The sequence below is a fragment of the Lycium ferocissimum genome, chromosome 7, assembly GCF_029784015.1.
Source record: "Lycium ferocissimum isolate CSIRO_LF1 chromosome 7, AGI_CSIRO_Lferr_CH_V1, whole genome shotgun sequence".
In the NCBI taxonomy this organism is placed as follows: Eukaryota; Viridiplantae; Streptophyta; class Magnoliopsida; order Solanales; family Solanaceae; genus Lycium; species Lycium ferocissimum.
The window spans coordinates 39,630,474-39,646,078 of NC_081348.1; the positions used below are offsets into that span (position 1 = coordinate 39,630,474).

At 37.2% G+C, this 15,605-nt stretch overlaps 2 protein-coding genes across 4 annotated transcripts in view; both read left to right on the top strand.

The window, feature by feature from the left end:
• Positions 1 to 2,308: 2,308 nt before the first annotated feature.
• Positions 2,309 to 15,605, top strand: part of LOC132064949 (B3 domain-containing protein At4g34400-like) — a 28,680-nt gene continuing 15,383 nt past the window's right edge. Inside the window, exons 1-7 of one of the 3 annotated variants that reach the window (XR_009416668.1) lie at positions 2,312 to 2,676; positions 2,906 to 3,290; positions 3,492 to 3,610; positions 3,847 to 4,420; positions 4,753 to 4,895; positions 5,580 to 5,986; positions 14,578 to 14,894. Coding sequence is in view for 2 of the 3 variants with exons in the window: in XM_059458124.1 (XP_059314107.1) it covers positions 2,596 to 2,676; positions 2,906 to 3,290; positions 3,492 to 3,610; positions 3,847 to 4,420; positions 4,753 to 4,895; positions 5,580 to 5,849 (1,572 nt within the window). In the remaining variant the exon portion in view is untranslated. Of the gene's footprint in view, positions 2,677 to 2,905; positions 3,291 to 3,491; positions 3,611 to 3,846; positions 4,421 to 4,752; positions 4,896 to 5,579; positions 6,387 to 14,577; positions 14,895 to 15,605 lie in introns of those variants that run through there. The other 2 variants (XM_059458124.1, XM_059458125.1) reach the window with 2 other exon arrangements.
• On the top strand, positions 7,503 to 14,566 carry LOC132064950 (B3 domain-containing protein REM9-like). The gene is made up of 4 exons (XM_059458126.1): positions 7,503 to 7,908; positions 8,137 to 8,521; positions 13,998 to 14,116; positions 14,374 to 14,566. The coding sequence occupies exons 1-4, from the start codon at positions 7,828 to 7,830 to the stop codon at positions 14,527 to 14,529; spliced, it is 741 nt and encodes a 246-aa protein (XP_059314109.1). The 5' UTR covers positions 7,503 to 7,827; the 3' UTR covers positions 14,530 to 14,566.

Consider the following 15,605-nt stretch of genomic DNA (forward strand, 5'->3'; position numbering starts at 1 on the left):
CAGGCATGGCCTTGCATTTACTTTCTGAAAATTTGGAACTAATTGCTTGTTGGGGCAATGATACTAATGTGAGAGTTTAGAACCGTGCTTGTTGGCTGCAATTTCCTCTTGTATAAATCTTTTAACATTAGTTCTGAGTGTTGTTTTCACCGATTAAAGCATGATAGGTACCTTCTTACGTTATATGCCCACATTCAATATCACCGTTACCTGATTTCGTATAAAATTTAAATTATGCGCAGTTGTAGATGAGATTGTGGAAAAATTCTTTACCATTACGTATAAACGCTAAACTCTAAGAAAGTGAAAAAAATAAATTTTGATGCAATTTCATTGGCGCCAGCAGGGTGACTTTTTTTTTCTTTTTATGTTAGCATGCTACTGTAGACATGTAGTTGATTTTTAAGTGACTTAATCTTGTACATATTTGTCGTCAATGGATACGGTTTTAAGAATTTAACTTTCATACACTAACTCTTAAAGTTCTACTTTACAAGGTGACTTAAAAGCCAATATTCACATCTAAAATTCAAACCATTTGCTATTTATAGTTCCTGACATGCTCCCACTGCATGTATTGCAGATGCTATTATCAGCTGATTTCTCAATTATCTAGGTGGTCGTGTCCCACCTTGCAAATTATGTAAAAAAATCACTATCGACCACTTTTTCCACTACACTTTTTCGTTAATCTCCTTCTGGGAAAATTTGACATCTTCATACTTCTCTTGGTATTTTATTTTGCATCTTATCTTAACGGAAGAAATGGATTTTTGGCCCTTTACAATTCTTTTTTAGTTTTATGACTTTTTACAAGAGTTCTTCATTTTTTACACATAAAAAATCTGAAAAAAATACATAAGAAATCTGAAGAAAATATTTTCTTCTACTCAAATTGTAAGAGGCTTACTTGATGACTTAATGTAGGGGCATGACTTGGACGTTTAACAGGACATTATTGACCCCTTTTAATTTCCTACTTAATGTAGGGGCATGACTTGGACGTTTATTATTGACCCCTTTTAATTTCCTACTTAATGTAGGGGCATGACTTGGACGTTTGACAGAACATTATTGACCCCTTTTAATTTCCTACTATGTAGGGGCATGACTTGGACGTTTAGCAGGACATTATTGAGCCCTTCTAATTTCCTTTTGATATATACTAAAGCTGTTGTAAATTAACCCTAGCTCTAAAGACTTTTTTTTATTTTTTTTTTGTTTTTTTTGTTCTTCTTGTTGTTGTTTCTAAAGACTTGGTTCCATTATAAGAGATGTAGTAATGTTGATTTTATTGCTGAAAATGATGCATAAAATGTCTAGATCAAAAATTTTCCAGAGAGCAGATTCACCTAGAATACATTAAAAACTGTCTCATATAGGCAGTGGCGGATGTAGCATATAGTCAACGGTTTCAACTGAATCCGACATTTTTGACACCGAGTAGAGATATAATATATATGAAAAATCACTATAATTTCAAGAAATATTAAATTTTGAACAAAAGTCTAATGGGTGTAGTAAAAACCTAAACATTGAACTCATGAAATTAATCTTGTTAGACAAGCGATATAGCCAACCCAATTAATATGGAATTGAACATAGTTAATTGATTGAATAACAATACCATATTAGTCAGAGGCAGAGCTAGAGCGTTGGAAGCGGGTCTAGGTGAATCAAGTAGTTTTGTTTTGTCTTAAGAAATTCATTTAACTTATGTATACATAATCAATTTAAAACCTAGTAATGCCAAAAGAATTAAAATCCCAAACTCATAAACTTCAAATCCTGGCTCCGCCTATGAAATATATATGTCCCGATAATGGAACAAGAATGCAAACCATTTGCTTTATAATTTTACAATTTTTGCACAATAACCATAGGAATAAAATTTAGGAGATGAGAAAAAACACCCAATCTTTTCATTAAATGATGAAATCCAGAAAGCAAATGTTTGAAAAAAAATCTGCACCATTTGATCTAATCCGTCAAGTTAATTAACTTAATTGCTAAATTAGCAAATTGTGTTAATCCCATTGAAGCAAAATAGTCCTTGTTTAAAAGCAAGGAGACATATATATATATATATGTGTGTGTGTGTGTGTGTGTTTTCCTATATGCATTCGCTGATAATCCAGAAAGGAGGAAAATGTTTTAATTAAGGCTAGGCAATTTTGATGACCCTTTCCCCTGTAGGGTAGTAGTATTGAATAGAGAAGAATTATTATTATTTTAAACAACTTTGTGTCTTGATCCACTTTAAGCCAACCCTCTTTTTTAAGACTAGATCACTAATAAGTGATAAAAAAAACAAAACATAAGACAATGAAAAACAGATGGTGAAAAAGGCAAATTAAACACAGAATTCATGTGATCACAGAAGAGCAAATTTAGAAAAGAAAAAAAAAAAAAAAGAGGAGTAAATTATGGTTGGGAAACAGCTAAGGTTGAACTTGTTTCTTATAACATTTTTATGAGAAATGATTCAATTCCTCAGTACTCCCTGATGAAATAGGTTGAGGACCAAATGTTTTTTCCTCAGTGGAGCTGTCTGTTTTCACTTTGGTGTTAAAGAGAAGTGCAACTGCTGTTGCGATGATGGAAAAAGCCTTACTGAAGATAGATAAAAGAGCAACTTTCTACCTGATTTTTGGTTCCACAGTCACTAGTAAACTGGTAATATACAAGCATAAGTGAACTTTTCTCTCTTTTATTCAGTATAAAACATAGATATGCATGTGAAAAACTCTTAGGAACTGTATAATGTTCATATTTCAAAGAACTCATAACCTTGAATCCGTTTAAGTATAAATTCTTGATCCGCCTATCTCTCTAGTTCTTTCTGCCAGAATTTATATGACCTACTACTTAATGTTTATGTTCTTTTAACTCTCTTGATTTGTAGAGAATCCCAGCCTGGTTTCTTAAGCATATTTCCGAAGAATCACCTGATAAAGCAACTCTGAAGTGTCTTTCTGGAGGCACTTGGAATGTAAAACTACGGCGTGATGAAGATAGTTTGCTTGTACGCAAAGGTTGGAAGAAATTTCAGAAACATAACCAACTAGAAGAAGGGGAACTTCTCGTATTTAGGTACGATGGCACTCTGAAATTTACAGTAAGAATTTTCGGCACGAATGGACTAGAGAGAGAAGTGAAGACACCAACCATGGACAAAAATAAAAAAGCTTCAATATATGATGGGGGCAGGAAGCGAAAAAGACCAGAAAAATACCCTTACAGTTCCAAATTCCCTAAACAGACACATGTTAACGGTGAAAATGGCACAGGTATGATGATTCAATTCATACCCTCCAATTCTTCTAGCTATCGTTGAAAGTTAATAACATATATGGGACTAATAGTGAGTCGAATTTAGACTTTTAGTGACCGAATTTTCCCTTGCAAAGACCTGTTTTCTTGTGACTTTATGGTTTACTACAACCTATTAAGTTGAATTAACTAAACACTACTATGTTGTGTTTCCTCAGAATATGAAACTCCACGAAAAAGAGATGCAGTTGAGAAAGCAGAGGACCTTCTCACTCCAAATATTCCTCAATTTGTGAAATGTTTGAAAGGCTACAATGTGAATAAGTCCTGTTTCTTGGTAAGTGTTTTCTTGAACTATTTGCACAAATAGCCGGCCAGATTCACTATTTATGTTTTCTAACGGGTATACATAGATTATACATACACTGATTATACACATAATATACACGGATTATACATATTTATACATCCGCCAGCTATTTTTTTCCGCTTCCATTCATGCTTTATTTGTTGCTGTGACCAGTAATTTGTGAAATGTGTAGCATTTTGTTTAACCAAGTTATTCTAACGCAGTATGTCCCAAAGTCCTTCTATGAACAACTTTCAAAATCAGACAATAAGACAACAGTCATTCTCCGTAATTCAGAAGGAAAAGAGTGGAGAGTGAATTGTGTATCACAAAAAGGATATTGTGCTTTCTGTGGCGGATGGAAACAGTTTGCGAGTGATAACAAGCTTAAGCAAGGACATGTCTGTGTTTTTCAGCTTGTCAATGCAAATGAACTGAAGGTCTCCTTTTTCCACGATCCTTCGGAATACCTGTTGAAAGAAGAAGAAAAGGAAAGGGAAACAATAATGTGCAAGAAAAAGAAGCCACGTTCAAAAGGTAGATGCGTGGAAGAAAAAGAAGAAGATGATGATGATGAGGAGGAATATGAAGAAGAAGAAGAGGAGGACGAAACTGAGGAGGAAGAGGAAGATGAGACTGAAAGGGTCCCACGTTCAAAACGCATACACGTGGAAGAGGAAGATGATGATGAAGAGGAGGGATATGAGGAACAAACTGAGGAGGAGGAGGAGGAGGAGGAAGAGGAAGAAGAGACTGCAAGGGCTGGCGTATTCAAGAAAAAGTCGCCACGTGTAAAAGGTAGACACAAATTAAAGATCTTTATATCTACTTCTTTGTTTCATTTTATATGCAATTCTTTTTTGTTAGTATGTTACTGAAAAAATGACATCTTTTTACATTTGGACATGCTGTTGTAGTCATAAAAATGTCATGAAATGTTTAAGACCACAAGTTCTAAGGGCACTTTCTGTTAGTTTTTCGAATTGCAGAGAAGAATGAAGTTAAATCTCATTTTCTGATATGTGCAAAAAAAGAGAAGTCTTCTTTCTTTATTAAAGTCTATGTTCAACATAATACTGACCATGTAAAATGAAACGGACGGAACTGACCTGGTAACTTTCTTGATTTAGCTGGATGCAAAAGAGTCACTGTTTGCAAGTTGAAGGATTTCCATGACCAATATGGTGCAGATATATTCAAAAGTGGACGTGCAACTCAGCCAAAAAATCCTTACTTTGTTGCGAAAATACGAACAAAAAGGAGAGACCAACTGGTAATTAAAAGACTTAGTGAATGATTTTATAGTGTTTTTTTCTAATTCAATTACCCAGTTAAGGTCTGGATGGTGTTGTATTAGCAAAAAGGAGCAGAGGGGGGCTAGGCCTGACCTCGATACAACACAGAGATTAACCCACAAAGGTGATACTATCACCTTAAAATCAGAAGGCATCAAAAAAACTTAGGGCCTTCTGATAGAAACTATGTACAACCAACTAACATAGAAGTTGGCTTTATCAAATCTTGTTCTAATACTAGGCATCTGCCATTTATTGAGTTGAAATGGTCCTTTAGCATGTCTTGGTAGCTGATCAAAAGAGTGATAGACTATGTTATGAGAAGAGGATGAGGCCGGTTTAGCAAGATAGTCCGCAACCTGATTCCCTTCCCTATAGCAATGAGACACCTGAACATCAAAAGCATCCTTCATCCGTATAAGATTGTCGATGGTTTGTTTCAGCTTCAAGTTGTTGTTGTCCTTCTTGTTCAGCATATCCACTATAATCAATGAGTCGAGTTCTAAAGTGAAATTAGTGTGCCCTTGAAGACCACACCATTTCATGCCAAACTCAGCAGCCAAAGCCTCAGCTATATTGTTGCTGCCGCACTGTACAGTAATGATTTTATAGTTCAATCTTATCAAATTCTCATTTAACAAGTCCTTTTTTCCGAATTGCAGTATGTTCCGGTTGATGTGGTGAGAGACTACAAACTTGAAATCCCTCCAAAAATGATCATTCGCGACGCTGCTGGCAGAGAAATTGTGGCAAAACTCAAGAATTGGAAGGACGGTAGAAAATGGTTACAAGGCGGATGGCGCAATTTATGCAGATGGAACCTTGTGGAGAAAGATGACAGGTGCATTTGCGAATTTGTGAAAGGAAAAGGCAAAAAAGGCCTTTACTTGCAAGTTCAATTTCTCCATGAAGGAGCAAGTTCCCAACCCTGACAGAGTGGAAAGTTAATTGTATAAGACAAAAAGGATATCGCGCTTTCTGTGGAAGATGGAAACAGTTTGTGAGTGGTAACAAGCTTAAGGAAGGGCATGTCTGTGTTTTTCAGCTTGTCAATACAAATGAACTGAAGGTCTCCGTTTCTGACGACCTGCCTGAAACTCTGTTGAAACTTGCTGCATAAATATAGTGCAAGAATAACCATGAAATAAATCTAAATATTCAACTTCATGCTATTGTGTGTAACTGCTTAACAATGACTACCTTTTTCTCATTTTCCGTTTTCTGTAGTAAGTTGAGTTCTTTAACTTCTTAGGTTCAGTACAATAGTTTGTCTATTCCATTATAAGAGATGTAGTAATGCTGATTTCATTGCTGAAAATGATGCACAAAATGTCTAGATCAAAACTTTTCCAGAGCGCAAATTCACCTAGAGTTCTCTGGTGCAAATACTGTCTCATATAGTCAGTGGCGGATATAGCATATGGTCAATGGTTTCAATTGAATCCAACTTTTTCGATGCCGAGTATAGATATATGAAGTATCATTATGTTCTCAAGAAATATAAACTTTTGAGCCTAAAATTTCAAATGTCTAAATGGTGCAAACGTAAGAACCTAAATCTTAAACTCATCAACTTAAATATAGCCAACCGAACTAATTTGGAATTGAGGTTTAGTTGTTTGATTGAATAACAATACTATATTAGTCAGGGCGGAGCTAGAGTGTAGGAAGCGGGTTCAGCAGAATCCTGTAGTTTTGGTTCAAATGCCGTTTTATCTTAAGAAATTCATTTAATATGTTCACATTGTTAATTTACAAGTACCTAACCATACGCTTCAAATCCTGACTCCGCCTCTGAATTATTAATGTCCTCATTATAGAATAAGAATGCAAACCATTTGCTTTATAATTTCACAATTTGTGCACCAATAACCATAGGAATAAAATATAGGAGATGACAAAAAAAAAAAAAAAAAAACCAATCTTTTCATTAAATGATGAAATCCAGAAAGCAAATGTTTGAAAAAAATCTGGACCATTTGATATAATCTGTTAAGTTAATTAATTTGATTGTTAAATTAACCAATTGTGCTAATACCATTGAAGCTATATCCAAGGCTTCACATCATCAACTTAACATTCAGTAGAACAAAAAAATTGGCAGAGGAAATAGTGAGAATGAGAAAGAGTAGAGCTAATAGGACCAATGGAGATGGTTTTAAAAGGGTGCAAAATAGTGCATGTTTAAAAGCAAGGAGACATATATGTATATGTTCCTCTATGCATTTGTTGATAATCAAGACAGGAGGAAATTGTTTTAATTAAGGCTAGGCAATTTCATGACCCTTTCCTCTGCAGCAGAGGCGAATTCAGGATTTTTAGTTTGTGGGTTCCCAGCAAAGATATTTCGGAATACAAAAATGAGCTTAACAAGTTAAAAAGACCACAGAAGGGGCTCGATCCTGCATCTAGCGCTCTGCCTGGTTAATTTTTGCCACTGAGCCAAGCATCCATATTGTTATTGAGTTCCCATCTAATTATTACTATACCTTGAATATATTTTTCAATACAATTACAGGGTGCGGGAAAAAGTTATGGGTTCCCGGAAACCCCCACTCACCACTGTGGATCCGCCCCTGCTCTGCAGGGTAGTAGTATTGAAGACAAAAGAATTATTATCATTTTAATCCACTTTTTGTCTTGATCCATTATAAGACCACCCTCTATTTTAAGACTATACTAGATGACAAAAAACAAAACAAACAGATGGTGAAAAAGGCAAAGTAAACACAGAATTCATGTGATCAAAGAGGAGGAAATTATGGGTGGGGAACAGCTAAGGTTGAACTTGTTTCTTATATCATCTTTTTTATGAGAAATGATTCAATTCCTCAATACTCCTTTGTTCTATATGCTTTAAAGCTTTAGATCTAAGGACTTGCTGTTAAAGAAAGTGCAATTGCTGTTGTGATGATGGAAAAGGCCTTATTGAATATAGATAAAAGAGCAATTTTTTACCAGATTTTTCGTCCCACAATCACTAGTAAACTGGTAATGTTCTTCTTTTGTTCCTCATTTTGCAAGCATACAAGTGAGCTTTCTCTCTTTTATTTTCAGTAAGAGTAGTATAAATATTTTCTGAACTCTATTTTCAAAGAACTCAGAACCTTGAACCTATTAAGTTCTTGATCCGTATTTGTCTCTAGGTCCTTTTTGCCGGACTTTATATGACCTACTACTTAATGTCTTTTTTCTTCTTTCGACTCTCTTAATTTGTAGAGAATTCCAGCCTGGTTTCGTAGGCATATTTCAGAAGAATCACCAGATAAAGCAACTCTGAAGTGTCATTCGGGTGGCACTTGGAATGTGAAACTACAGTGTGATGAAGATGGTTTGCTTATACACAAAGGTTGGAAGAAACTTCTGAAATATAACCAACTACAAGATGGGGAATTTCTCTTGTTTAGGTACGACGGCGATCTGCAATTTACAGTAGGAATTTTCAGCAAGAATGGACTGGAGATAGAAGTGAAGTCAACAACTATGAGCAAAAATAAAAAAGCTACAATATCTGACGGGGGCAAAAAGCGAAAAAAGCCAGGAAAATACCCTTACAGTTCCAAATTCCCTAAACAGACTAGTGCTAACGGTGAAAATGGCATGGGTATGATGATTTAATTCATACCCCCTTCCAATTCTTCTAGCTGTCGTTGATGTGAACTCAAAGAAAAACAGAAAGAAAGATGGAGTATTCTAAGGAACAGTTCTGATGTTCCTGAACAAATACCCAATAGAGAGAAAATGAGAGAACAATGAATTGTTGATTTATGACTTCACAAACGTGTACAAATGTATCCCAAACTCGCCTTTATAATCGAGCAAGGACCGAACAACTTAGGAGGAAATTCAGCTTGCTAATCCAACTCGGGAACTCGTTAATCGTTAACAAATTCCCATGTGTCGCCAAGTACATGACTATACTCTAACTACTTTAACTACTTGACAGCTAATTAACAGTGAATTACATGGAATTAAATGGAATTATTAGTAAAACTAATTTGTGATCATAACAATGCCTCCCCCCAAGGAATCCTTGTCCTCAAGGATTAAAGTCTGGAAATCTGAGCTGAAAATCCTGCAGGTTCTCCCAAGTGCTATCCTCAAGAGCAGCATTGATCCATTTGACTAGAACTTGAGTGATGCTCGCCCTCTTAGGAGCTATCCTTCTATCCAAGATAGTTTCAAAGTGTAAGCACATAACCAGACTCATCTGTACCTCGTGAAAGTAGTACAAAAGGCAGAGTACCAATTTTCCTCTTCAACTGAAAGATATGAAATGTGGGATGAATTTTAGAGTGGGAGGGTAATGCCAAGGTGTATGCACCCAACCCGACCTCAGCAATAATCTGAAAAGGACCATAGAATCTTGCTGATGCTTCTGAAAAGAGTGATCTTTGAGTGACATTTGCCTATAAGGCTGCAATCTAACATAAACCCAATCACCTATGTCATAAGATCTGTCCTCCCTTTTTTTATCAGCCTGCACTTTCATTCTATTCTTTGCCTTCTCCAAATTGAATTTCAACCCTCTGATGGTAGCCTCCTTAGCCTGTAAACTTCTATCCACAGTGTCAATAGCTAAATCAAAAGGCATATATGGTAAAAGAGGTGGTGGCTTTTGACCATACACTACTTCATAATGGGTCAAGTGTGTGGAAGAGTGGTATGATGTGTTGTACCACCACTCAGCCAGTGGCAACCACTGAGGCCAGTGTTTTGGTCTCTCAAAAGTCATACATCTGAGATAACATTCAAGACACCTATTGACCACTTCAGTCTGACCATCTGTTTGTGGATGGTATGCTGTAGAGGTCAAAAGTGAAACTTTCTGCAACTTAAATAGTTCCTTCCAAAAAGTGCTAGTGAAAATGACATCTCTGTCAGATACAATGGTCTTGGGCATGCCATGGAGTTTAAAAACATTAGCCATGAACATTTGAGCCACCTCCAAAGCGGTATGGGGTGTTTCAAAGCCATGAATCTTGGCCTTACTTAGTCTATCCACCACCACAAAATAACCTCTTTCCCAGCCTTTTTAAGAGTCCTTCAATAAAATCCATAGAAATGTCCTGCCATACTTTCTCAGGGATTGGAAGAGGTTGAAGCAATCCAGAGGGTGGAGTATTAACATTCTTACTCCTTTGACAAGTGTCACATTCTTTAACAAAAGACACATTCGCTTTCATTTTCTTCCCGTAAAAATCTTGTTTGAGTCTCTTCAAAGTAGTGAAATCCTGAGTATTCCCTTAACCGAGCTACCATGATAGAATGCCATCAATTTCTTCCTCACATCGCATCATATCCCACCATCATCTTGCCCTTCGGTCGAATACCTCACTGAAACTATAGTAAGGTTTGTGATTCTGAGAAGTTCGAATATCTAGTATCAACTGCTGGAGGAGAGGATCCTGAATCCAGGTCTGCTTGACTTCCTCCAAGAGTGGAGTGTGAACCCCAGAAATGAGAAACAATTGGGCTGATTCTTCCTTCCTTGATAAAGCGTATGTGATTCTCCTTACCCTTTTGTAGCCGATTTCATAGTCAAAGCCTAGTAACCAACTAGCCACTTTTCTTGGCCGACTTAAAGTAGTAATTCTTTGTTCCAATAGATACTTAAGACTGTGATGATCAGTCTTAATGATGAAATGCCTTCCAAGTAGGTATGGTCTCCATTTTTGTACAACATTAACTAAAGCAAGCAGTTCTCTTTCATAAACTGAAAGTGCTTGGCATTTGGTTGATAGCCCTTTACTATAATAAGCTATAGGTTTTCCATCTTGAACCAGGACAAAGACCAATTCCTTCACCTGATGCATCAGTTTCTACTACAAACTGTTTAGAAAAATCAGGCAGTGCTAAAATGGAAGCAGAAGTGATGGCCTTTTTCAACTGTTCAAATGCTGCAGTAGCTTCAATGTTCCATTGGACACTCCGTTTTTTCAATAGATCAGTCATTGGTCTTGCAATACTACCATACCCCTTAATAAACCTCCTGTAATAGCCTGTTAAACCCAAAAATCCTCTAAAGCCCTTGAGAGTAGTTGGCAATGGCCAACTGAGAATAGCTGCAATCTTGTCATCATCCATAGCAACACCATTAGCAGAAATCATGTGTCCCAAGTAGTCTATTTTTGTGACTCCAAAAGCACATTTACTCTTTTTTACAAACAGTTTATTGGATCTTAATACCTTGAAAGCTTCCTCTAGATGTAGCAAATGCTCCTTCCAATCAGAACAATATATAAGAATATCATCAAAAAACACCAATATGAATTTTCTAAGATAAGGGTGAAAAATCTTATTCATCAGACTTTGGAATGTTGATGGAGCATTGGTCAATCCAAATGGCATGACCAAGAACTCATAATACCCATGATGAGTTCTAAATGTTGTTTTGGGAATGTCATCCTCACACATCCTGATCTGATGGTAACTAGATCTCAAATCCAACTTATACACTGCACCATGTAACTCATCTAAAGAACTCCTCAATCACAGGAATTGGAAATTCATCCTTCACTGTGGCATTGTTTAATTCCCTATAGTCAACACACATTCTCTATGTTCCATCCTTCTTTTTCACCATGACAATAGGGGAAAAGTAGGAAATTTTACGTCCGATGACACCAGAGTTGAGTAACTCATCTACCATCTTTTCTATCTCATCTTTCTGAATTACAGGATATCTATATGGTCTGATATTTACTGGACTAGTACCCTCCTTCAAGGTGATTTTGTGGTCATGTTGCCTGTTAGGTGGCAATTCCTTAGGGGTCTCAAATAACCTCTCATAGTTACTCAATACAGCTTGTAAATCCTTCCTCCCTCCATCCTCAATCCCCATAGTCCACAAACTAGCATTTTCATCCAGAAGGGACTCCTTCAAAATACCTACTGACATCATGCATAACTCAGCAGGTTTGGCAAGCAATTTATCCATTCTCCCTTGCTGGATCACTTTGACAGAAGGGGGTTGTATACCCCTCAAGGACACCTTCTGACCCATGATAGAAAATTCCATCTTAAGTTGCCTGAAATTCCAAGTAATGTTCCCAAGTGTGAACAACCACTGGATACCTAAAAGCATGTGACACCCTCCAATAGGCAATATCAACATGTCTGATTCAAAAACCACACCTTGCATTCTCCAAGTGAACCCCTTGCACACACATAATTGCTATTGACCTTACCCCCATCAGCCACGGACACAACAAAAGGATGAATGTGAGACAATGCACACCCCAATCTCCTAGCTGTGTTGAGATCCAAGAAATTGTGTGTGCTTCCTGTGTCAATCAAGACTTGTATGGCTTTTCCCTTCACAGAAGTAGTTACTCTCGTTGTTACCAAATCATGGACACCATTCATAGCGTACGGACGAGACATGGGGCAAGATTGACCCCTCATCATCGAGAGGGAAACCTTGAGCCCCCATAGCAAACATCTCAGTAGGGTCCATCAAACAACTATCCCCCATTTCTTGTTGCTCATCTAGTTCATCTAGCTCCAGGAAAAATAACTGTCTCTTGCTTTTACACATATGGCCTGGTGTAAATTTTTCATCACAGTTGAAACATAGTCCTTTAGATTTCCTTTCCTCCATCTCAGCAGGACTCAAGAATTTTGTTTTGAAATTTTTTGGATTTGTGGTTGGTGGTGCTTTTGTGTAACTGGTTTTTGGGGCTGCATAGCTTGTAGTAGGTTGTGAAAAAGCACTATTTCTGAAACTGGTTATGGGAAAAGAAAAATTTGAGTTTTGGGAGGATTTGGTGGATTGTTGGTTGAGTGTGATTTTTTGTTCGTGGATCCTAGCTAAACTAATGGCTTTTTGCAAAGATCTTGGTTCAAACATTTTGACAGTTAGGCCAATATCTGGGTGCAAACCTCTAATGAAACAACTCACCACATATTCATCCTTAATTCTACCCTAGTGAGTAATTCATCAAATGTATCAACATAATCTTGCACAGAAGATACCTGTCTTAGATCCTTAAAATCACTCATGGGGTCATCAAAGAGTTCTGTGCCAAATCTGGAGTATAAACACCTCACATACTCTCCCCAACCTGGCCATTCTCTAGTGATTCTACTTTTCATTAAGGTTTGGTGCCATTGCAGTGCCTTTCCTTCCATTCGACAAGAAGCAAGCTTAACCTTCGATGCTGTTGGGGTCTCATCCATATTAAAAAAAAGCGCTCACATTGATACAACCAATCTTTCAACCCAGATCCATCAAATTTTGGGAACTCAACCCTATAATTTCTTGTAGGCAATAGATACTCATCATCCCTAATTCTTACAACTTCTGGTTCGCGCCTCCCATTTGCAGCTGGAGCTTCTGGTTGTTCATTACCAGTCATCATCGTTTCAATCAACTTCTTGATGTCATCCATGGCATTAGCCACCTTAGCATCGACCATTCTGCCCATTTCAGAAACTAAACCAACTACCCCTTCCATGGAATTCTTCAAAGTATCGATCTCTTTGCGTAACTCCTGTAATCTCGTGTTATGGTCACCCATTTTCACAGGTCAAAGAGCGGACTGCTCTGATACCAATGATGTGAACTCAAAGAAAAACAGAAAGAAAGATGGAGTATTCCAAAGAATAGTTCTGATGTTCCTGAACAAATACCCAATAGAGAGAAAATGAGAGAACAATGAATTCAGTTTGTTGATTTATGACTTCACAAGTGTGTACAAATGTATCCCAAACTCAGTCTTTATAATCGAGCAAGGACTGAACAGAATTTAGGAGGGAAATTCAGTTGCTAACTAACTCTGGAAACTGTTAACTGTCTAACTAATTCCCATGTGCTGTGCACATGACTATACTCTACTACTTTAACTACTTGACAGCTAATTAACAGTGAATTACATGGAATTAAATGGATTTATTAGTAAAACTAATTTGTGATCATAACAGTCGTTAAAATTTAACATATAATGGACTAATAGTGATCGGATACTTTTAGCAGCCGAACTTTCCCTTGCAAAAGACCTGTTTTCTTATAGTCTTACGGTTTATCACAGCTTATTAAGTTGAATTAACCAAACACTACTATGTTGTGTTTTCTTCAGAACATGAAACTCCAAGAAGAAGCGCTGCACTTGAGAAAGTAGAGGACCTTCTCACTCCAAGTATTCCTCAATTTGTGAAATGTCTGAAAGGCTACAATGTGAACAAGTCCTGTTTCTTGGTAAGGGTTTTCTTGAACTAATTTAATAAGTTTGGGATTTTTACACATTACATTTTCTAGCCGGTATACACATATCATACACGGATTATACATAAATCATACATCTACCAGCTAGTTTTAGTTTAAGCGGTTGGGTGGGCAACTATTAAGGTTTTGATAAGTTTCTGTTTTCCGCTTCCTTTCATGCTTTATTAGTTTCAGTGAGCGGTAATCTATGAAATGTGTAACATTTTGTTGACCAAGTTTTTCTAATGCAGTATGTTCCAAAGTCCTTCTATGAACAACTTTCAAAATCAGACGATAAGACAACAGTCGTCCTCCGTATTTTGGAAGGAAAAGAGTGGAAAGTGAATTGTGTATCACAAAAAGGATATCGCGCTTTCTGTGGAGGATGGAACACAGTTTGTGAGTGATAACAAGCTTAAGCAAGGATATGTCTGTGTTTTTCAGCTTGTCTGAAGGTCTCCGTTTTCGACGATCCGCCTGAATCTCTGTTGAAACTTGCTGCATAAAGATAGTGCAAGAATGACCAATTAATGTTGATTTTGGCTATGAACAATGATGCTCAGAATGTCTTGATCAAAACTTTTCCAGAGAGAGGATTCACCTAGAGTTCTCTGGTGTAAATACCAATTAATGTATTAAAACTCTTATAGCCGGTGGTGGATGTAGCATATAGTCAATGGTTTCATCTGAATTCGACATTTTCGATACGAGTATAGATATATGAAAAATCACTATGATTTCAAGAAATATTAGATTATGAACCTAAAATTCAAATATGTAATGGGTGCAATCGAGGGAACATTTAAGTCATGTTTGACAAGCGATATAGCCAACCGAATTAACTTCGAATTGAGGCTTAGTTGATTGATTGAATAACAATACTATGTTAGTTAGGGGTGGAGCTAGAGTGTAGGAAGCGGTTTGATCTATCACTGGAAGATACTCAAGTCGTAAATTCTCATAGGGAATGGTGCCTAAAGTAGTCGGCCTAACCTGCAGTTCGTGTAACTAAGTTTTTTCTTTCTCCCTCCCTGATCGAGTGTAACAACCCAGTCCAAAGACAACTTTAAAATGTGTTGCTAGGAGGTAAGGCATGCTTACTTATATACCCAACATCTATCTTGTGTTTAGCTGATGTGGGACTTTCCTCCTAAGTTTGGGTGTCACATACACCCCCTCTTATGGACTCAGCATCCTCACTGAGGTTTGCCCCCACCGTATGGGATTTGCCTAGACTCAGCACTGAGGTTTTCCCCGCCTACCTGGGATTTGCCTAAACTCAGCTGAACTGTGACCCACCATCGACAAGGCTGACACAAGGATGGCTCTGATACCATCTGTAACAGCCTAGCCCGCTAGTGATATTGTCCGCTTTGGGCTTAGGCCCGCACGGCTTTAAAAAGCGTTAGTAGGAGGTAAGGCATGCTTATTTATATACCCAACATCTCTTGTGTGTTTTACCGATGTGGGACTTTCCCTCCCA

Bases quoted from the DNA above. Each gene is read 5' to 3' on its own strand.
- LOC132064950 (XM_059458126.1), top strand. From the start codon at position 7,828: ATGATGGAAAAGGCCTTATTGAATATAGATAAAAGAGCAATTTTTTAC. The intron at 8,522-13,997 runs GTATGATGATTT...TGTTTTCTTCAG, and splicing joins TAACGGTGAAAATGGCATGG to AACATGAAACTCCAAGAAGA. The intron at 14,117-14,373 runs GTAAGGGTTTTC...TTTCTAATGCAG, and splicing joins TGAACAAGTCCTGTTTCTTG to TATGTTCCAAAGTCCTTCTA.